The following is a 22,386-nucleotide window of genomic DNA, read 5'->3' on the forward strand; positions in this document are numbered from 1 at the left end:
CCTGTGAGCACTGAGAGTCACTGGTGCTTAATATTTAACCAGTGCAGGTTTTACTTGGTCATTGCGCTGCTCTGAAGGCTTTAGTTACCTCAGGGAAAGAATTACTACTATGGGAGGCGTATTTCCACCTGTGGTTCTCATGCCGGAAAGCACACATCTCTGTATTTGTCGAAAGTTGTTTTCCACAGGGATTTTCTGCCACAGTTGACGCTTTCAGATGCTGCCCGAGGTTAGGCTAATGGTCAATCATATTCCTTTCTGCTGCAAAATCATTTTTAGATAACAAACTCATAGCCACAGAAATGTAGGCTTTTGAATTCATGTATTTAAGTTGGAATGTTAGATGTGAATATTTTTACTCTATTTTCAAGGGCATGGCTGAGACATTTAATAGATTAAAAATAACTAAGCATGTATATTATATTTTTTGGTTTTCTGAAAAGATATACCAAACAGATATTAGTATGAGCCTCACAAGGTACTGCAATCACAATTCTTATAATTAACACTGCATGAGTATTATTAGAAAAACCTTATCAACATATCAAAAGAATATTATTAGAATATTTTCTCATAACTTATTTAAAAAACAAGTGTTTTCTTTGTCTGATAGGACTTAAATCCACATTGTTTTTCTGTTTTTGTATTAAAATAGTTCAAGCAATAAAAAGGCTTTTCTATGTTCTACATGTTCTACATTTATAGAAGTGGTTTTTGGCATTATGCAGAGGGTAACAGACCTCTGTATTAGGGCTTCATTTTACAGCTTTTTTGTTATTAATCAATCACGTGAAATCTCTATTTGCCTCTGATTTAAACCCCTGACATGTATATATTAGATATTGAAGTGAAGATGTAGATGTACTTACTGTAGTTACTTTGTATAACTGTGTGCTGATAAATGTTGGCTTTTAAGTCTGCCTGATTAATCAGCCAATCGAAGAGAATAGACACAAACATCCCTAGAGATAATTCAATACTAAAAAGCTTGTTTGTTTCCCTTCCTGGAAAAAGCTATTTAGCGTGCAGTTACTACATTTACCAGTTTCTTTGGCAGGCAATGAATCATTTAGACATTTTTCACTGATCTAAAATAAATGTAACTGCAAAGAAGCTGTCCAAATCTTAATAATCACCAGTGCATGGTTTACATTACAGCAAGCTTGTTAAATATCCTCCTGAAACACAAGATCAGTTTAAGTCCTTTCATTTTTAATAGCATGTGCACAGAGATGCTATTAGTTACAGCATACATATTGTAGCTGAGCGATTCGCCACACTTACTGCAGGTCAGCTGGTAACCTAATGCTCATGATGGGATGACAAATGAACTTCATTACATGTGGCTGACATGACTGTCGTTGCAGTGCTTCAAGACTTTAAACAAAGCATTTTAACTCTGAGTTGAGCTTTACATTCATTGTTAAAGATGTGTGTTTCTCCTCTTTTTATCCCTGACAAAGGCACCTTTTGGCCCTGTTTGTAGAAACATTTTGTCCTGAGGGGAACTAGGGGAAAAGGAGGTGGAGAGCAGGTTGGGTGTAACCAGGGCTTCGATCAAGATAGGGTTTCTTTCACCTCACAGTCATGTATAATTCAGCCCAGGAGGCCGCAAATCACCTGAAAAAGAGAGACACACACAAAAGGAAGTGCCTGAAGTGACGGCGGACCCGAAGAAGAAGAAGAAGAAGAAGAAGAAGAAGAAGAAGAAGAAGAAGAGGGAATAAAGAGGCTGGCAAAACATGCAGGAGGTGAAGAAACGGCCGATAATCTCTGCAAGGGAAAGAGGTCAGTGTGTGTGTGTGTGTGTGTGTGTGTGTGTGTGTGTGTGTGTGTGTGTGTATCCACATGGATTACATTAAAGCTGAGCTGTTTTCTGCTTGGAATTCTCTCACAGCGTTATACAGCCGTTGCTCCATACTTGTTTGAGGTGTCTACTTTGTTTAGAAATCATTTCCAAACATGCAGACGAAGAACTTTAAAAAGCATGACCATAGAAAATAAGAGAAAGAGCTCCATATGGAAATCATCAGAGACAATTCAGACCGAGCCAAAAGAGCGGTGGGGGTGCCATACTGCTGCACAGAGCCAAGTCTGTTGCATCATTTTCAGCAGCGTCCTCCTCCTCCTCCTCCTCCTCCTCTCTCTGTCAGGTCCGGGCCCTGGACGCTACGCTCTGCCCCCTACGGTGGGATACATCAACCATGACTACACCAAGCCCAACAGCCCTGCATACTCCTTTCACAGCCGCATGAGCAGCGCCAGTGAGTTGTTATATAACCATTTTCTGTTAATTTGCTCTGCAGTGCATTTATTTATTATCCTTAAAGTCTCTTTTTTATGCTAAATTCCTCTCTGTAATTGGTTTTCTTGATTTGACAAGGTCTTAATAAGTATTTGGATGATCGTTTGTGCATCCTGTTTCCTGTAGTGGTCTCTGTGGACTCCAGCCCAGGACCGAGGTACCACATTGACGCCAAGTTAACCCGCTTTGGCCGGATGGAAACCCCGTCCTACTCTATGCTTGGCAGAGGAAGGCGCACAGGGGATAATAAAGGTAAGTCTAGGTTACTGTTAGCTATAATTCAACTGTTCATGACATTTCCCACTAATCAAACACACTTTTTCATCTTCTAAGTAAGTCAGCGTAGCATCACCTTTTCAACACCCAGTACATTTGCACGCTGGGTAAATTATCTAGACATTAGTTTTATTTGTCACATTTAAAACATCATACCATGATTATGGTATGTTGTGATTTCTTCTGACAGCTTCAGTTAAATCAAATGAATAAAGGGAGGAACATTTTTCAAAACGATTTCTATTCCTGTTTGAAGGCGAGGTGTTCCAGACTCCGGGGCCCGGGGCCTACAGCCCAGAGAAGGCCCCCCCTCTCAATGCTCACCACAGACCCCCCTCCTACACCATCGGCTCTCGCACCAGATACCGCTCTGTGGATCCTGTACCGGCACCCAACAGGTGAAGACAGCAGGACACAGACATTACAGGAAAAGGCTGGGGATGTGACATGACTTTTTAAAATGTGTGCGATAGAACAAATTAGGAAGTACCTTGTACCCTAAAAAAAATGTGTTAAAGAGTTTCCCACCGTGATTAATGAGCAAGTGAGAAAGCTTCTACAACATTTGTGTATTCATTCCCAACAAATGCTCTCCTGTATGAGAAACATCTGCTCAAAATTACAATGCAGAGTTTGCAAAATATCTGTTGTTTTTAAAGACCGTCTTCAGAAGAAATGAATGAGCTAAGTTGGATTTCGAAAGGTATTGAGATACAGAATACTGCCAGCCTTATCATTTAAATCAGAGATAGCTGAAATGAAAACTCTCTGAAGCACAACGTTAATATGTGTTGTTTTTCCTTCACTCCAGCTACAGACTCCCTAATCTGCTAGGCAGCCAGGTCCCTAATAAACCCTCCAGTGCCAGCTACAGCTTCGCAGGTCGGAGGAAGGTCGGAGCTCCCTCTGAAGACCTATCTAAGAGCCCTGGACCAGCCAAATATGACACCACCAACCCCAACATCTACCACCAGCGGCAGCCCTCCTTCTCCATGCAGAAACGGACTAAGAGGCCCAATTATTCCACGGCTATCCCCGGCCCTGGCACATACAGCCCGGAAAAATTTCATTTGCACCTCCCGAAACCACCCTCCTTCACTATGGGTGTCAGACACTCAGAGTTTGTCACCCCCCTCGTGGTGCAAGTCATTGACTGACAGCTCTGTGGATTCAGTTGGAATGCGTTGATTTTATTATATTTTTCATACAAATGTAGAGCTTTCATGTCAGGACTAAAATATATAAAAATATAATATAACATAATTTATAAAGTGGAATGTAAAAACGTAATAACCAATGTCACAGTATCAGTTTTTCAAAGAGAAACATCTCAAACCAACAGTATTACAACAAATATATTAAAATGTCAAATGGAAATGCTTGTTGTACACCTTATAGATGAAGTCCATTCATTCATTTATAAATAAAACAAAATATAAATAACTTTTGCATGCATTGAATGCAACCTGTCTAGAGTTTTTCAGCTTAACTTCACGACTAGCTTGAAAGTAAAGAGTTAAACAAAACAGGAAGTGATAAGGAGTCTCTGTGATTACTTTTTTGGTATGGTGATTTTTACAGGTGCGCTCCAGTCGCTGCACTCGCCCAGACCCAGCAGCTCTTTAGCACACACCTGGAACAGGTAGGTCCTCCCGGGGCTCCTCAGCTTCAGCTCAACCTTGGTGCTCTCATATGGACCCAACTAGAGGAGGAAATGTAAGATACATTATTATAAAATCATCTATGTTAAATGCATAGAGTTTCCAAAAATAAGTCAATGCTTTTATGTAAATAATTTGGTAACTTTTTTGACATTTTGAAAATGTGTTTTAATCAAAATCTCTTATTTAAAAGCAATCATTCAATCACAATTCTTAACACTATTACATGAATTACTTGATTTTAATGTTTACAAACTAACTGAAAATGTACTGCCTCATGTTAAACAGTTTGATTCTATAACTAAAAAAGATGAACATTTAAAAACTGTAAATAATGAAACATAAATATGTACAAAATATTACAAAATGAGAATGATTCCCACAGCTGAAGGGACTTTCTGAAACGGTGTTGAGGTTTCCTAAAAAAACAAAACATTATAGAACTTCCACCTTGTGGTTGTGTGTGTAATCATAGAGTTTCTAAATCACACTTCTGTTACAGCGGATGGAGGTTGTTCTTACATTGACAGACTTTTGGATGCCTCTGCTTTCCCACTGGTACTTGATCTGGTATTTGAGAGGGAAGATGTCCAGGAGAGCCCAGGTAGGGGGAGGAGACCATTGCACCGACAAGTTTCTGAAGTCATAAGGGCTAACCTGGACGTTTACAGGGGGATCCGGTTTCACTACAGAGAGAAGGAGACAAAGACATTAGCCAAACATGTCTTGACTATCCCACACTGCATTCATCACTCTTTCTTGTCTCTTTGAGATTGGATTATTAATCATGGCAGTTGTCACCTATATCCTCCAACATAAAGCTTGAAAGATGGACGCTGTTTCTCCCAGAATAAACTGCAGTGACGTTGATGATGTAGTCAGTGAGGAGCTTCAGCCTGGGCAGGGGACAATGCCAGAGCTAAAAATAAAAGTAAAAAATAAAAGATTATAAGTCAAGAAAGATTGTATATGGTTAAAAAGCAATATTTATAGATGTATACATTATGTTTTTGTATCTCAATTTCGAAACAATTTTACAGCTATTCATTTGAAAATCCAAAATGTAATCATAAAAACACAAGATAAAATAATAATTCCAGATACACAAAATGCGTGACTTCCAGTAACCACCTCAGACTCACAAGACAAACTTAAAACCAGTGAGTTACAACTTCTGCGTTACAAAAAAATGGAAGTAAAACAATACAGTATGATTTCTTAATATTAGCAACTGTCATCTGAATAAAATCTGACTTTAGGAATCTCCCTTTTCTGTATATCTTCAGCAAAGGTATATAAATAAAGCTGGTAGCTACCTGATCAGATGAGGGTGACGATGTTGAAATCAGATCAGAGGACGAAGAGCCGGGTTGAATGAGATGGCAGTGCTTGGTGACCGACCGCCTGTGTCTCTCGCTGGCAAACACATTAACACACATATTAATAAGCTCCTTAGCGACACTTAACGACAGGAGTCTGTTTTACTAAAAGGTGTCAGTGATGCAGGTCAGCACACAAGAGGAGGACGGTGAGATTTACCTGTAAGTGGCAACGTAGTGTGTTGGTGTGGGGTGAGAGGGTTCAGGCCACGAGCAAAGAGTCACGTTTGGGTAGCTCGCACAGCGGCAGCGCACTGTGGGAGTGGAGGGAGAATCTGAGGGAACAAAAGTCATAAAATGAGCAACATGAGCAAAAAAATGATTTATTTATGTCCTTCTAAAGGTTGAGCTTTTAAGAGCTCGACTTTGCCCTCTTTTTTGTTTTAGTTTTGTATTAAAGCAAGGAAATAATAAATATAAAAAGGTGTTGCAGGTTGATAAATATGTTCATAAAAGGCAATGAAACATAAGGAAATATCATAAGGCTCACTAAAGTAGTCTGTATCCATTCACTGCATGTAGAAAAATACATGTTCAGTGCAAAATAGCAACAACAAAGCTAATACAGTAAGTAAGTACAAGAAAAACTATGTAAAAGTAAAGTAATAACAAACGAGTCATCGTGTTTTCTGTTTTAAGATTCCTGATTAAATCACACATGCAAACACATTCCTTCAGCACCAAAAAATAATAACAAGTAGCATATCTTTTACTAAAACTGGTACTCACTCCCTGATGTTGCAGTCAGCCTCCGCAGGTGCAGAGCTTGGCCTCCAAGAACACACATGAGCAGGGTCACAGTGACACACACTCTGCCAGCCATCACAGCCATCAGTGCTTCAGACAGGAAATAATATTACCTGAGTGAAAAAGCGTTCTTAAATGCAGCAGTGAACCTTCGCTTTTCAAGAAATCGCCTACTCTCCTCTGTTCTTTGTTCTTTGCTCTGCTTCTTTCCGTTCAAGTCTATCACAATCAACGTCAAAGTTCAGAGATAAAGAAGTACTTCTGCCTGCTGACGACTCCCCTCTGTGTGTTTGAGCAGCAGCTGTTCAGGACTATAAAGCCATAGTGAAAGAGGAAGAGCGAATGTGGTTGACTGCAGCAAAAAACTTTTTTTGGGTTTCTTCTCTAATAATGAGGCAGGTATTGGCTGGGTTTCCTTACATCATACACAAAAACTTACTTAAGTCAAACTTGCTTTAATGTTGTTTTTACAAATGAAATAATTATGTACAAAATAAAACACATGGCAGATTTGGTTTACAAACAAGGAAAACTTCACTAGTGTGTTCAGTAGTTAGAAAGAGTTCAACACATATAGAGAATTTCTTTGACAGCAGCTTCATGTGCCTTCAGATACTCCTATGATGCTCTAGACTGCCCTCTGGTACAGCAGCAACAGTATTGGCCACATTTTGCACATAACACTGTGAATAAATACTCCGAGATCTGATCCTTCAATTGTTTCCACTTTTAGCAGTCTGCACATTCACAGTCCAAGCTTTTAGAGGTTTTCTCGATTATCTCTGTGAGGCCACGTCAGCTTCCTGGCACTCCACTGAGACAGGGAGCCTCTGCGGAGGTTCCACACCACTGAAGGAGCTCCTTCTCTGGGTAAGCTGATACTGCGCAGCCTGCCTGTGCTGGAGGTCTTAAGGGAGGTGAAGGCCTTGCTGATCCAGCTGTTCTTGGCTTCCTGGAGATCGTTGGCCAGGATTCCCTTCTGGTGCTCCAGCTCCTGCATGAGGATGAAAGAGGAGAATGTGAGAAATGCAGCAAAAAACTCTCACAAATAAATTTTTGAGCAGCTGTAATGTTCATGTCCTTGTATTACACTGTATTTATCTTCAAAAGAAATACACTCAACTGTACTAAACTGAATAAAGCAGTTGACGTTGATCCCTACTTATTGAGCTTAGTTTTTTATAATTTAGTATTTTTTGGTTAGGGTTCAGGCATTGAATATGTTCTTTGAAGTTTCATTCACATTCCTGTAGATATTAAAGTGACAATGCATGGTGAACCGCAGTGGCGTGAACTGGATATGGCTCACTTGGATTCACAAGATTCACAAGAAGGTGCTGTGTGATGGTTTGATGTTCTGCTCTGACCTGGAACTTGCACTTGGACTCCACCATCTGGAGTTTGGTGTTGGCCAATTCCTGCTCCAGTTCCATGACCTCGGTCCTGAGGGACTCCTTCTCCTTTTCTATCCTCCGTTGCTCTGCCTTTTTGAGACTTTTTTCATCCTCTTGGCGGCCTGGGTCAGTATTCCCGTGGCCTTCCATGGCTGCTTCTGTTGGAGACTTCTGATCTGCTGCATCTGATTCTACGATGTGTTGACAGCGTGAGCAAGCCTTCACTGCACTCTGCAAAGACGGAGAAATATGACATTGAAATTTAAAGAAACAGATTGTAGGAAGGGTATTAAAAATTATTCTTAGACCATGTTCTAGTGGAAGCACGACAGAGGAAAAGGTGATTTAAAAGTAAGAAGCGTGACAACAGTTTTATTCTCACCTTGAGTGAGTCTAACTCTTCTCTGTGGGCGGCCTGCTGCCTCTCCAGACGGTTTGTCAGCTGAGAGCAGATCTGAGCAGAAAAGAGGATCAACAGCATTAGGCAGCACTCTTTATTAATATATCCTCTTATGAAGTATTTCATAATTCCAAACAGCCTCATTTTTCTGATTCTCTCTACCTGTTTGTAGTCTGCAATGACACCAGACGACCTTCTGACTTCCTGCTCAGCTTTCTGCAGCTCTCTCCGAAACACTTCCTTTGCCTGTAAGAGGAGAAGAAATCCTTTACCCATGCATCTCAAGCATATCATCAACCTTGTAATGACTTTGTGATGTTATAAAGGAGCGTACCACTGCAGCTTCCTCCTCTTTCCCTCTCTTCTCCTCTTCTGTTGCCCGCAGTAGGTGTGTGGTCTGAAGAAGGTCTTTGGTGAGTTCGTCCACTCGGTCCTCGGCCTGCAAATTAACATTAATCTTGTCAGCAGCGAATACTCATTCTAGGAAGTATCATATCTGTGTTGTGTTTATTTATTTCAGATTTAGTGGACCAGAAAATATTTAAGCTACATCCGGAACGCTTATGCTAAGACATGTGTGGTAAAAATGTATTAATAAAAGAAAAAGAAAGAAGGAAAATCTGATTTAAAGACAGTAAGGTTTTAAACAAAATCAATACATTTCTCATTTGAAAAGACAAAACTTTGTAAAACGTATCTTTCTGTTGTTTAATTCTGTACATATTCCACAATCTGGAGCTTACTGATGCCAAAATAACCCTTTGGAAAGTCCAATTAAAACTACCTCTTGCAGGGACAGCACTTAAAATTCATCTTGTAGTAGGAACAGATCAAATCAGTTTTATGACACAGAATACACAGATATTGTCAACAAAAATTCCTCAAGACAACTTACAGATGTTTCTATTTGATAATAAATATACCATTATCAAATACCTGGTCCATCTTGCAATTTTTTGTCATGGCTTTTGTGACATATTTAGATGACGTAAACATATGCAAATTAAACTACCATTAAACTTGTTAAAATCTTCAGTTTTTAAAGAACGATTCCATGAAATATGAGCGATAAATCAATAATTTTGAGACCATATGTTGTGCTTTATATATCTCTAGATAAAAAGGCCTGTTTGCTGGAGACAGTTTGACATTTTGAGCCTAAGTACAACTGCAGACTGAATTGCTCTCGTAATGCTGGAAAGTATTATTAAGGTCACATTCTGGCCGTCTCCTGAGAGGCTGAGTTATGACTTTCAGGCAGTTATAATGCATTTTTAAAATAAACCCTTTTACCCTTTTGGTGAAGTGGAATGGCTTACCTGGTCCAGAGCGTTCTTCATTGCGATCTTGCTGGTGATCAGTCTGTGTGCGAGGCTGTCGTTCTCCTGCTCCAGACGGAGGCTGGCTTGCTGCAGCCGATAGTTCTCCTTCTGTAAAAATGCAGGAAAATCCATCAGGGATAAACAGGAAGTGGAATGACTTTATTGTATCTGTTTATGGAGAAAGTGATTGATTTCTGACCAGGTATTTGTCCAAAGGCTCTTCATCATCCATTAGTTGAAGCCGGCTCTCTTTCAGTTTAGCTTTCTCCGTGGGAACCTGAGGGGAGAGAGAGAAGAGGCTGATGAAATACAGCAAAGTCATATTTGAGTGAGCTGGAGAAAGCTATCTCCTTCAAACAGATCAGCTGTCGGATGCTGAGCATGACAAATCATGGAACAGGCCCCCAAAACAAAAAGAGATCAAGATAGGGATAAGTGCGAGTTAAGATGGAGCACGTGGGGGAGGGATCATTTAGGAAACATAAAGGAAAAATAGGAGGGGGAGATTTATCATAAGCCTGACGATATCCATATCTCAAATATAAAAAATATACAATCAGGCTTCATTTCCTTCATCTACAATAACACATCTGTCATGCAGTGACAGGTTTTGTGTTGCAGGATTGGATCTGTAAGAAATGTTATAGATGGTGGAGCAACAGGGTGCATCTTTTTTTGAAATAGTCTTACTCTATTTGACGTTGAAAATTCTTCATACTTAAAAAAGCAAATCCGTTTTGTAAAATGCAAGTTTTTAGCATAAATGCCACAGTGTGTCATTTTTTGCAATTTGCTTCATGGTTAGTCTGTCATTGTTGTTAAGCTGTTGATATTAGATGTGGTGATCTTAAAGTGACTGTAAGTGAGTCTTACATTGAATTGTGGTCCCGTTTCCTCCACCAGGCAGGCCAGGATCTCCTCTTCGCTCATCTGCTCCATAGTGTTGGCATCGCATGCCATCGTCATGGACACCTCTTCCATCATCTTGCCTGAATGTGCAGTAGCCGCTTAAGCTCACAGTAACAATCACAGCCTTCACAGGTAAAGAGTTTTCAATCACAATCTAAAAAATTGAGAAAATCCACACTCAAGCTTTATCTCTTGTGTGAATCAGAGATGTAGAGTGAGTTCAGAAACATCTAGCCGTGTTGTTATTGCTCGCTAAGATGCATGCGATCCGGCATGTGAGCATGACCAGGAAATAATCAGGATAAAGTCCAAGTCTTCCAGACACAAATAAACTCTGCTCACAGTCCAAAGGTGAATAATGGTGAGAGAGATACTCCCACAGGTAAAGTGTAGCTATACACACACCTAATATTGAGCAGTCAGAGCCACCTACACAGCGTCAGGTGAAGAAGTGTGTGTTACAGGTGTATGGGCAGTAACAGGTTCAACAGGGTTTATATAAGACCTGGTATGTCTGTGAATGAAGGACACACCCACAGTGCTCACCTTTCCTATTATACCTCCCTCTTTCCCACACACACAAACATGATCCTGAGCTCTCAAATAAATCCTGAATGCTTCTGATTTATTTGGAAACGATGAGCTCCCACGACACAAATACGTTATCAAACTTGTCCACACTCTTCATACCAGCTGGCTCAGATGCTGTGTGCCAGACTGCCAGGTAAATACTTCTGGAGTTTAATGACGGCGTTAATCATGTGGTATTTGTGACATTTCACCCTGAGGTGTTGGCTTGACTCAAAGCAGACGGTCTATTATTGTCATGAGCTGAGCAGCAGAGCAAACGGGTCCAGCAGGTAAAGCGATAAAATACCAGCACATGAATGCAGAATAACAAACAGGATTCCCCCCCCTCTCCATAATCTTAGTTTTACTTTCAGAGGTGCAGTTTCTCCTTATTTCTTGTGATGAGTGATCAGTTTCATTTACACTTCTCTTTCTTAAAGCATGTAGATACTTTACAGTTCCTGCTTTTTTTAGGTGTTTTCTTTTCTTACCAGAAACTGTGATTTCAACACCCCGTGCATTTACTGTCTGAAAAAAAGTCCAGGCAGATATAAACATTTATTCCTCCTCAAAAAAAAGGAACATCTGGTGAGACATGGTGGATTTTGAATCAGGGAATACCAAAACTTATTCCAGTTTCATAGAGAAAAATCGGAAAAATACAATTTTCAACAGTTAGACAAAGAAATGGGAACCTATAAATAACACTCTGATACAACAGTGGTGCTCTCAGTGGTGCAACATATTGGTAATCACAAAACAAAACCCCCTTCATCAAGATATGGGGACCACATTTGTTGAGTGAACATATTTGCAATGTGGCAGTGAACACCAATGCTGGGTGGACATCTAAATTAACAGAAAAGTATACTTCATCTATATATCATTTCGTACAAACCTCTGACTAACAAGGGGAAGTGAAGTGAGGAAAGTCAGGAGACGTGATTACAAAGCTCAGTGAAACAATGTGGTGTTACAAAATACAGATTAAATATATTTTATAAGTTTCTAACTAATAATCTGCTAAATATCATTATATTTTTAAATAATTTACCACATTTTCATTAATTTAAAGCCCATTTTCTGTTCCAAATGTACATTTCCATTCTCTTCTCATGTAATATCTCGTTTGTATCACTGACAGAAATACAGAGAGAAATCAAGATGGCAGAATAACTGAAAAGCATGAAAAACTCACATTTCGTCCAAACTCACAAAAACACACTTAAGCCCTGACGTTGCTCACAAACACTACAACACTCCTTAAAAATATAGAGATTCAGGCATGTACTGTGGAATAACACTGCATATTGATACTGTACTGTATAGCAGATATAATGGCTTATAAGATACAAAACTTAAGCTTCAAGATCAACAAAGCATAGTGCATGATCCTTTCTGCCGACAACACCTCTAACGTCGGATTTCCTTTTGTTTATCTCAATCTGTAAACATGAAAAAGGTTAAATACATCGACTTTTATCATAGAAACTGCAGAACCAAACCCTTTTGGTAGACTAGTTTCATTAACCAGGAGTGAAAACACAAGCTAACTAAATTCATACTCTTCTAGCATACTTTTGATTCTATTTTCTCCTTCACTTTTCATGTGTTTCCTCTGGAAATAAACAACACTTAGGCTCCATTAGTAGTTTCTGTGGTGAGCAAACAACAACACCCAATAGAAAAAGTGTTAGCCCTCATGTTCGGTAGGGAGGGAGGGAGGGAGTGGAGGGAGGGGGGAAGGTTTTCTCATATTAGCATTGACCCTCTTGGTTAACAACAGCACAGGGAGAGGGGAACAATGCAGGGGAGAATAACAGAAACTGACATGGCAGTGTTCTCTCTCAGACTCTGTAATGTTATCACTTGTAGTTAGGCTGTGAAGACCAAGCCCCTGCAGACTGCAGCTAACTCCTGCCATCACAAGAAACCCCCATTTATAGTAAAACTATGGCCGGCTGTAAACGATATCAAATAAATTGCAGTCTCTTGTTTTACAGCTTGAGAGGATTTCTGTGGCCAATTCAAGCTACCTTGGCTCTTGACTTAAAATGGTTATCCAAGTTGTTCTACAAAGCTGAATTATCTATCAGTGTGTGAGAAGTTTGTCATTCTGCTAACTGATAATCAATCAATCAATGATTGAGACGGTTTGTTTTGTCAGGGGAACAGGGTCACCTTTTCTATGTTTCTACCTGATGAAGGTATTTATAATCTTTTTGGGCTAAACTATCTTTTTAAATGTCTAAAAGTTAATCAAATTGAAATAAAATATAGGCCCTTAATAGCATGCTTCTGAATAATGTGTTAAGAGCAGCAGCAGAAAATTCTACTTCCTTAATAATAATTTCCCTTTAAGTTTAATAAGCATCTCAAAAGATCCTTGTTATTTGGTGTTGATTGTTGTGGGAAATAGTTTGGTTGCTGATAGTCGCCGTGTTCAACTACACTTTTTACACAAATTAATTGAACATCATTTATTACTAGCATAAATGAGAGATGTTTTTTTAGTAGCAGAACAGCTGAACAGAACAAAAGTGTGAACGGGTTCAAACAATTCAGCATACTCTGTAAGAAGAATAAAGTGATTAATAATGAATAGCCAATTCATATTTACTTGAATTTTCACTTTCAAGGTTCTTCCCTCCATCCTTTGATAAATACTAAATGAAATCCAGAAACATTTTTATTTGGACATCATTGCGTTTTGTTTCAAATCATATGGTGCAAAAGTGCATATTCATTTATAAGTTAGCGGGGAGTTTGTGGGGAAAGTGTAACATTTTTTTAATGTTTAATTTGTAATCATCATGGCTTAGGGGAATTTCATCCCTAGCACCTTCATAGAACATTGACTTGCCTGTTTTCTATTGTACCTGGGGCCCATTGTGTTCCCGCTAAACTGTATGCATGGTCACACATGTCCCTGACCAGCATAAAAAGTGTCTTGAATGATGCATCAATCCATGTGCCTCTATACTTAAATTTAGACACCTTTTATTAACGCATGTGATTTGGCCTTGTGTGAAACAAAATGAGGTTTTGCTAGAGTTATGTACCACCTCTCTGCTGACCTCTGGTTTATGGTGCTGCCCATGGGTGTATTACCTCTCTGTCAGTGGGCCCAGTTTATGGGTCACCCCCATGGAGGAAATCTGTGGCAGAAGTGAGCATATGCTGTAATGTTTGTCATTGTGCTGCATCAAAATCCATCTTGTGAATTTATTCAGAATGTGTGAGTGTGTGTTCATGTTGCAGCAGAGGTCAGACATCGGTGCTGTAGGAGCGTGGTGGTGGGGGAGGAAAGTCGTCTGTGGGACTGTAGTAACTCACAGGCGAGGAGCCCTGTGGGTTTGCGGACAGCGGCAGCGAGACGGACGGGTTCTCGTAGTAGGTGTGGAAGCCCAGTCGCTCCCCGCCGTTACGCAGGCTGTTTGAGAGTCCAGAGCGCAGGGTGTACGGGGAACAGGTGGGGCAGTGGTTGTGGTGGGTTCCCGTTTCCAGCTGATCCAGAGAGACCGGGGTGATGGCCGCACCGTCCATGGCGAGGGCGTTGCAGGCATTGCAGGGAAAATGAGAGAGAGGATCCGCTCCCACCACAGATCCCACGTCCACCTCAGAACCATTCTTCTTACAGCAGTAATACTGCAGAGGAGAGAGAAGGAAATTAAGTCTGAAATCCCTGCTGTGTTCCTTAATGACAACACATTTCTCATGACAAAATGCTGAGCACATTATCTAAAGGTCATCTGTTGATAAAGATTTATTTTGAACCGTCCTGCTTTTATAGCACACACACATTCACACACACATGGATACCTGGAGTCTACAGTAACAGAGCACTGCTACGATGCACAGCAGTATCACTCCGGCGAGAATTCCTCCGGATATAACAATAGTTCCCGCTGACATTCGACCAGCTCTCCATCAAACCCTTCAGAGGCAAGCAGTAAAAGGTAGGAGTTTGAAGAGTGAGGGGGAAAAAGAAATATGAATCAGCTTATTAGACATCTGGAAATTGATTTTACTGCAAAACAATCTGCATACAACAGGTTTCTATAATGCCTCAATGTAGGCTGAATAGTTATGACGTAACCTCCTCTGATGAAACATGTTGTAAGTACAGTATTTGGTTTTCATGCAGCAGTGATCAGACAGGTCAGGCCTCACAGATGGAAGATAAACAACAGTGAAAAACAACCTACAAAACAGCTTCAGTGAGTTCTTGACACAGTCTGTGAAACTGTACTCCACCCATCCATGATTTGGTGTTTTCATGATGACGGAGCGATATGATGGGATTAGGCAATCATTTTTATTAACATGCAAAATTGCGGATGGACGGCTTGGCTCAGCGTGTGATCATTTTTGGAAAGTTTATTAGCATTCTGCAAGCGAAACAGTTGAAGTTACAAAAATATATATTAAAGAGAACATGTTATGCTCATTTTCAGGTTCATATTTGTATTATTTTACTCTAATGTGACATGTTTTCATGCTTTTATGGTCAAAGAGTGCTTTATTTTTCTCATACTGCCTGTGCTGCAGCCCCTCTTTTCAACCTCTGTCTGAAACCAGAGAACCAGTCTGCTCTGATTGGTTAGCTGGCCGGGGGTTTCTATAAATCTCACCCTTCTTTTTATCCTTGTGGCTAACATAAGTTGTTTTTATCACATGAGCTTAGTGTAAGGGCAATATAACATGCAGTAGTATCAGTAACATCTTATTTCGATGATGTAAGGTCCACAGACTCCACACTTACATTAGAAGACAGCGGGAGGTGCAGAGATGGAGGAGTGTGAGAAGGTAGGAAACCATGTCAGGCCTGAGCGGTGTTCCTCTCATAACATCCTCTCACTGTAACTCCGGCCGGAGAAGAAAGAAGCTTCTATCAAGAGAGAAGTAAGGAAGTATAGGGCTGCTGATTATTTTCATACACACAAATCCTTCCTTTACCAAAAACGGTACCATCTTATTTTATTTTATATTAACCCAGTATATCATTTATCTTTGATTATATTTCAGCTGGTGAAAACACACCTGTTTGTGATTTAATCCATTGACTGTTGCTGGAGTAACTTTAAGAGATGTTTTTCAAACTGCTTATTGCTTTAGATCGATGGTCTCAAATCCCAGAAGCATTCTATTTGCCAGGATATGTGAAGGAGCTCACCTCATCAAAAATGTTACATCCAGGGTTTCACACGGTATTGAATCTGGTAATACAACTCAATTGATGAATATAGGCATCAATGATACATAATTAACTCACTACAGGACTTCTGAAAAGTTTGACTAAATTCCAACGCACAACTTTGGACAGCAAACAGACAGTCAGGACGTCGACAGATCAGCATGCTGAACGCAGCAGCAGCTACTGTGCGCACTCGCCATATGGCCGGTATAATTTGTGCATATGTGCAGTACATATTCAGCATACTAAATGTTGATACTACGTGCATCTGCTGCCATTTTGTGGTTGACTGTGACTGATTCAAGAGCAGCTTTGAAGTTGCATGGATAATTATCATTTGATCTCTTGGATTCGATACTGATAGGGCAATTAAACAAAACAGTAAAGATTTATTTACTCCAAAGTTATAGCAACTTGTGTTGATGAGCAGCGGGAACATAAGATGCATAAGATATCTGACAGAATTTGAGATACTAAGAAAAGATGACTGCAGAAACAATGTTTAAGATCTTAATTCGGCCAGTGTTTGATTTGCATCGCAGGTAAATAATCTTAAACAAATAGCTATTATTGGCAGAGTCACACAGGAGCAAAAATGGTGTAAATGAAACGAAATCAGCAGTCTGCAAACATAATCATCTCCATTGCACTCAGCAAATGTAGTGTCTAGCCTCAAATAGACCCTATCAACAGGTCTATCTCACAGAAAGCAATAAATTAGCAGTGTGATAGAAAGTGTGTGTGCTTGGAATAAACCCACAACCAGAATATGAATGCTATAGGAAAGAAATACTTCATATATCAGTATAAAATGCACAATTTTGACCTTAATTTAGACACAATTATATGGTTGAGCTCAGGCAGAATTACTCATTTGAAGCACTGCCATTATAGTAATTACAACACCCGACGCCTGTGTTTATCTACTTTTCAAGTTGATTAACTCAAACATCCAGATATTTCTCAAGAACAACATTTTAATCCTCTCAATTAAAATGCTACAATAATATCAAGCTTCTTTGTCATTACTAGTGTATCAATGTCATTTCCCAAAAGCTACGTGGTTCCTTAGGCTGTAATTTGCAGTTAATTTTAGTCTTACTGTCTAGTGAAATGGTTTAAATATAGTGGCACATTTTAGTTTTGACATAATTGCAAAATCCCAGCCTGAAGGTTGAAACAAATGTGGTTTTTCTGCTGGCTGACTGTAACACCACATGTTCCCCATCCCTGGTTCAGTCAAAACCAACCAGAGGTTTCATTGTTGTGTGTCTGTTTTGTTTCTCAATAAAGGTAAAGGCAAGGTAAGTAGGTACGTTAAAAATGCTAATAAGATAAGGTCAGTATATGTGTTTTTCCAGTGAATGCGCATCTCAGACAAATGCATCAGAGAGAGAAATGTGTGTGATGAAACGAGCATGTGAGCCACTCTCTCTCGATGCAGTATCTTCCATTGCGTCATCGTACTAAATTATATACACCACGGGCCACGATAATGTCGTTAAAAGCGATGTGGAGTCACTCTTGCCCCCCATTTCATCTCTCCATCTCCAGCTCTCTATCTTGTGTCTCTTCAGTCCTCATCTCTCCTTTACTCTGCCAATATCCCTTTCACTCTTTTTTGTCATATCCTCTCCTATCATCGCACGGTACATCACTTTAAATCCCTTCATTACATGAAAACACCACTGAAGCCACTATGGGAAATGTATGCGTAAAAAATCTGATCCTGATCAACACAGACAAAGCTATCTCGATCTCTTGTCTACGACCAGAAACAACGGTGATTTTAACTCACATGCAACCAAGTGAAGCTGCAAAGGAAGCGTTGGGGTAAAGCCCATGACTAACAGACTGGAAAGACAAAAACGCCAAGTGACATAGGTCGGGAAACGAAACTGAAACACTGTCAGAGTTTCTTAACCAACCCAGTTTATATATGACTCAGTGGGTTCAGAGCTGTCGGAAAACAAACGCATACACAACTCTTCAACCACAAAACCACCCTGTGGCCTGAGAGGAGTTAGAGGATCTGCCATAAATCCCTGTCAGTTGCTGACTTGGAAAAGAGACGGGTTGAAGGAAGTCTCAGAGGGGGCATCTGATTTCTACAACATAGAAACTCCTCGAAGTAATTAAGAGTACTCCTCCCAGGTGACCAGCAGACTCTGGTTAGAGAGCGTCTGACAGGGAGCTCTAGCAACAGTGAGTAAGGACCCTCCCTGTACAAGAGGGAGCTGAAGGAAATGTGCATCCATGAGATTTGCAGGGAGTTTGATTCAAGCACAAAAGCAATGTGCACTGGTTTGTTGAAAGACACAGTGGCTCTGTGGGTGGAGGTAGTTGGTGCCATTACAAAAAATGAACACGTGCAGTTAAAAACATGTAGTTCTTTCATAAAAGCTTAAGAAGATCTGTAAACTACAACTCTTCAATGGCGAAAATCATCCAATCACATAGCTCAGATTTCTGCTGCATGCACTTGAGTAGTTTTCGATAAATCATTCCTCTCCATATGGTAGCTGGTAAGCATTTCTGTCACAGTAGAACACAAACTGAATGAAATTAAGGATTCATTTAGTCAATAAAAAAAAAGTTAGTAGGCAACTCATTTTCTATTTTGGATAGCTACCGATTCATTTTAGAATGTTTTTCCCGGAAAAATGGCAAACACTCTCTGGTTCCAGATCCTCAGAAGTAAGTCTTTGATGCTTTTCCTACTCGAACATGAAAGTAAATTGAATACCTTTAAGGTTTGAACAAAAAAGAGGCGATATGAATGTCACATTGGGCTTTTAGAAACTTACCAAAAGGCAAGAAGTCATTGACAAAAGTCCTCACTAGTTGCAGCCCTTTTTCATTGTATTTAGAGCTATTTGCCATGACAAACTGGGGGAAGAAATGTGTCTTTTTTTAAATAATAATATATTTTGGCCATAACATAAACCTACAGGAGACTTCTGTGTTTCTATATTGAGGAAATTAAGGACCTTATAGGGAGAACATTTTGAAATGACAATATACTGCAATTTCTTTTCATAAAAGGGACTTCTGAAAGCAGTGGCTCCTGCTAATTCACACTCTATATACGGTGTAACTAAAACTGAACATAAGTATTAGAGATTTGTTTAATCCGATTGACAGATATTGTGATTATTTCCACCTGGACACTAAACACCACAATTCTTTTTGTTGTGCTCTTCCACTCTCTTTCATACACAAAGCATATTCTTAAATTGGTGTCATGATTTTATTGTTGGAGCTACCACAACATCACTTAGTTTCAACCTTCATAATGTTGGAAATGTTGAAAGAGGTGGAGAGGATTCACACTCCGCTCACAGAACTATACTTAGCATTTCTGTCATCTCTTGACACGGTGAAAGCAGGAGATGAGAGGCAGCTGAGAGAGGTGTCATATTTTAATTTGTTTTCACTGTGGGAAATGAAACAATTCTAGCAGTCAGCTAAATGCGAGCACACAGAAACAGACAAAGGCGTGTGTGGGTGAACAACGGGCTCAAACACACCCACACATCCAACATTCACAATTACACATCGAAATGATCCCTAACCAAAAGCTGGCGAGGTAAAAAAAAAAAAGCTGCAGGCAAAAGTTTCACGTGGGATGATGTGGGGGTGATGATTTTGTGAATTAAGAGGTTTCTCTATCATGTGATAAACCAGGAAAAATAGCAACGCTTTAGAAAACTTAATCAAGAGAGTTAAATAAAACAAGTGAGTTAAGCGTTTTGGGGAAATTTGCTTATTTGCTTTCTTGTTGAGAGTTAGAGAAGATAGATCCCACTTTTGTATCCATTTGTTTAAAATAAAGCTTGGGGCTAGAACATAGTTAGCTCAGATTAACACAAAGAGTGAAATCGGAGGGAAAGAACTAGCCTGCCTCTTAAAGTGGTGTCTTATGGTGTTTGGATTGTCCTAGCTGCTGTTTTCCATTGACAAACCATTAACAAGGCTATAAAACAAAGGAATTCAAACAACGTGGAAAACCTGCACCAGCTAATATTTGGCTTTTGATAAAGGGTCTTAAAGAAGAACTGGCAATTGTTCTGTCAATCAGCTAATTAGGTTATTCATTGAGTACACTAGGCAATTTTAATCCCATTATATTGTAATTTGTTATGTGTATATATATTAGAAGGTCTCCTGGATTCCCTCTGGCGTGGTAATAGCGCTGACAAATACATTTTCTCAGTGTCACTGCAGATAAATAGAATACAAATAACTTTGTGAGTGTGGCATTCGGTTAGAGGTATTTAAAATATCATTTAGAAAGCTGGAACTCATTTTAGGCTGCAAGAAGACATTAGGTAGAGACAGAGTCATTATGCGGGTGAGTTTTAATCCATTTTCGTAGGGAAGAAATAGAGAAGCCTGGAGCTGATTTTACAACAGGAGATGGATGGGAAACAGGGAGATAACACAGAGTGGGAGAGGAGGAGATGGAGGGAGAGGGTGGCAGTACCTGAGCGGCTCCTGGATGTGTCTCCATTCTTAAATAATGATATGAATATTTCGTTGGAGTGGCCCTAACTTTGAGCTGGAAATCACAGTGTGTCCCTGCAATTTTAAAGCCCTGGTTCTTCAATTATTCAACTATCATTCCTTTAACAATATTTTTCCATCACAGGGCAATTTAGCCAGGTAGTAAAAATGAGACTTTTCTGCCTCGTCTGCCTCTGAAAGCACTCATCGCAGCGTGTGAGGAGAGGAACACATCCCCATCTAGGACAGAAACACCCGCTGCTGGAGCAGGAGGGAACAAAGACAGCTAGGAGTGAGAGCAAAAAGGGGGGAGGAAAAGTAGATGATTTCATTTTCAAATAGTATAAACGGGATGCAGTCATCCGTTTTTTTCCATATGACTAACAACGCACACACCTGCTCTGGTCTCCTCTTGTGTTTGGAGTGTCATAATTACTTCCTTTATTTTGGATGATTTATGGTCGGATATGTGAGAAACTCGATTTGTGGACTTGAGCAGGGGTTAAATTTGGTGCAGATAATGCCAAAAAGAAGGAGAAACCACTGAAATCTAAATGAGCTGCAGAGATCCCAGTGGAGGATAGAAGAGCTGAGACTAAAGTGAATACTTTCAGCTACACTGTTTGCCCAGAGCAATATCCCCGAGGTGCACAGATCAGAGACACTATGAGCAACCTGTCTGGCAAACAGTGTGTGAGAATAGAGAGAGATAATACAAATAAGCAAGCGAAACCCTTACCTGCAGAAGTCACCATCTGGGGGATAACATCCTTGAATGTGCTGCAAAGCCCCCTGGGAAAACAGAAAAAAAGACATGACATCAGTTGTAACCATGATGCCTGGAGACGCCTCTGAACCCAGAGGGGGATGTGGTCAGCGCTGCAAATACAGGAAAATTAGCCTTTATTCAGTTTGCATCATAAAGCCAATCATTCAGTAAAGCCTTTTATATCACTCATTGTTCCATATTTTTATGACCCTTAAAGTAATGGTCAACAATAGTTGCATTAAACATAATATATGTACCAAATCTAACATAGATTAGAAAATGTATCATTAAATCAGTACAAAAGTAGACATAATAATAATGCAAGATAAAGTTCAGATATGATATTAATCCTCACAAACTCTAAAATGTTGTTTTTTAAAATCTGTTTCTTTCTATTTGTGTCTTTAAGTATCATGCAAACCGTACTGTGATTCGGATTTCCATTAACAGGAATAAAGTGGAAGATAAAACCACCTTAAATCGATTTACTCACCTGTCCAGACTGTGTTACCAAATCAGGATACACATCAGTGCAAGCAATGTGAAACTACACTATGATCGATCACGTAGTTAGATAAAAACGTGAGTGAATACTGTTGACATATAAACATGGCTAATGTATAAACTGTATTGGTGGCTGGAGGTAAATCCAGCATCTGTTGCATCACTGATTAGCATCATTCACACTCAATTAAAGCGGATCAATTGATACGGAGAGCCGTTAAGTGGCGCACAGATGGTAAAGCCTTACCTTTCTGATTGAAGGAAATCTCGGGAACCTGTTAGAGAACCTTTTTTTTTATATAAGTGGAGTTGGTTCTGCACACAATGAAGTCCCGTGGTAGCCTCTCCAGCACCGGTCATTAAAGACGCTCGGATCCCCCCTGCGCTCGCTCTACAACCGGAACCATCACGTCATTATGCACCGTCGGTTATCCCCTCTTTCTCCCC

General features: G+C 39.9%; 4 protein-coding genes across 4 annotated transcripts; 1 reads left to right on the forward strand and 3 right to left on the reverse strand.

Moving 5' to 3' along the window:
• Nucleotides 1-1,742: 1,742 nt before the first annotated feature.
• odf3l2a (outer dense fiber of sperm tails 3-like 2a) lies at nucleotides 1,743-3,738 on the forward strand. The gene is made up of 5 exons (XM_063909241.1): nucleotides 1,743-1,788; nucleotides 2,154-2,264; nucleotides 2,432-2,557; nucleotides 2,838-2,979; nucleotides 3,393-3,738. The coding sequence occupies exons 1-5, from the start codon at nucleotides 1,743-1,745 to the stop codon at nucleotides 3,736-3,738; spliced, it is 771 nt and encodes a 256-aa protein (XP_063765311.1).
• Nucleotides 3,739-3,750: 12 nt separating this feature from the next.
• Nucleotides 3,751-6,643, reverse strand: ebi3 (Epstein-Barr virus induced 3). The gene is made up of 6 exons (XM_063909242.1): nucleotides 6,351-6,643; nucleotides 5,782-5,896; nucleotides 5,559-5,658; nucleotides 5,044-5,161; nucleotides 4,765-4,928; nucleotides 3,751-4,283 (listed from the first exon to the last, which is right to left on the reverse strand). Exons 1-6 carry the CDS (start codon nucleotides 6,451-6,453, stop codon nucleotides 4,134-4,136), a joined length of 750 nt encoding a protein of 249 aa, XP_063765312.1. The 5' UTR covers nucleotides 6,454-6,643; the 3' UTR covers nucleotides 3,751-4,133.
• Nucleotides 6,644-6,807: 164 nt separating this feature from the next.
• On the reverse strand, nucleotides 6,808-10,845 carry rabgap1l2 (RAB GTPase activating protein 1-like 2). Its single transcript, XM_063909142.1, has 8 exons — nucleotides 10,358-10,845; nucleotides 9,684-9,761; nucleotides 9,482-9,592; nucleotides 8,497-8,601; nucleotides 8,325-8,408; nucleotides 8,145-8,216; nucleotides 7,736-7,993; nucleotides 6,808-7,362 (listed from the first exon to the last, which is right to left on the reverse strand). The coding sequence occupies exons 1-8, from the start codon at nucleotides 10,466-10,468 to the stop codon at nucleotides 7,129-7,131; spliced, it is 1,053 nt and encodes a 350-aa protein (XP_063765212.1). The 5' UTR covers nucleotides 10,469-10,845; the 3' UTR covers nucleotides 6,808-7,128.
• Nucleotides 10,846-11,555: 710 nt separating this feature from the next.
• On the reverse strand, nucleotides 11,556-22,384 carry LOC134881750 (protein FAM163A-like). The gene is made up of 5 exons (XM_063909288.1): nucleotides 22,187-22,384; nucleotides 21,406-21,458; nucleotides 15,729-15,854; nucleotides 14,786-14,900; nucleotides 11,556-14,611 (listed from the first exon to the last, which is right to left on the reverse strand). The coding sequence occupies exons 4-5, from the start codon at nucleotides 14,876-14,878 to the stop codon at nucleotides 14,231-14,233; spliced, it is 474 nt and encodes a 157-aa protein (XP_063765358.1). The 5' UTR covers nucleotides 14,879-14,900; nucleotides 15,729-15,854; nucleotides 21,406-21,458; nucleotides 22,187-22,384; the 3' UTR covers nucleotides 11,556-14,230.
• Between the last annotated feature and the right edge of the window lie 2 nt (nucleotides 22,385-22,386).

Source organism: Eleginops maclovinus, chromosome 19 (genome assembly GCF_036324505.1).
Source record: "Eleginops maclovinus isolate JMC-PN-2008 ecotype Puerto Natales chromosome 19, JC_Emac_rtc_rv5, whole genome shotgun sequence".
Classification (NCBI taxonomy): Eukaryota; Metazoa; Chordata; class Actinopteri; order Perciformes; family Eleginopidae; genus Eleginops; species Eleginops maclovinus.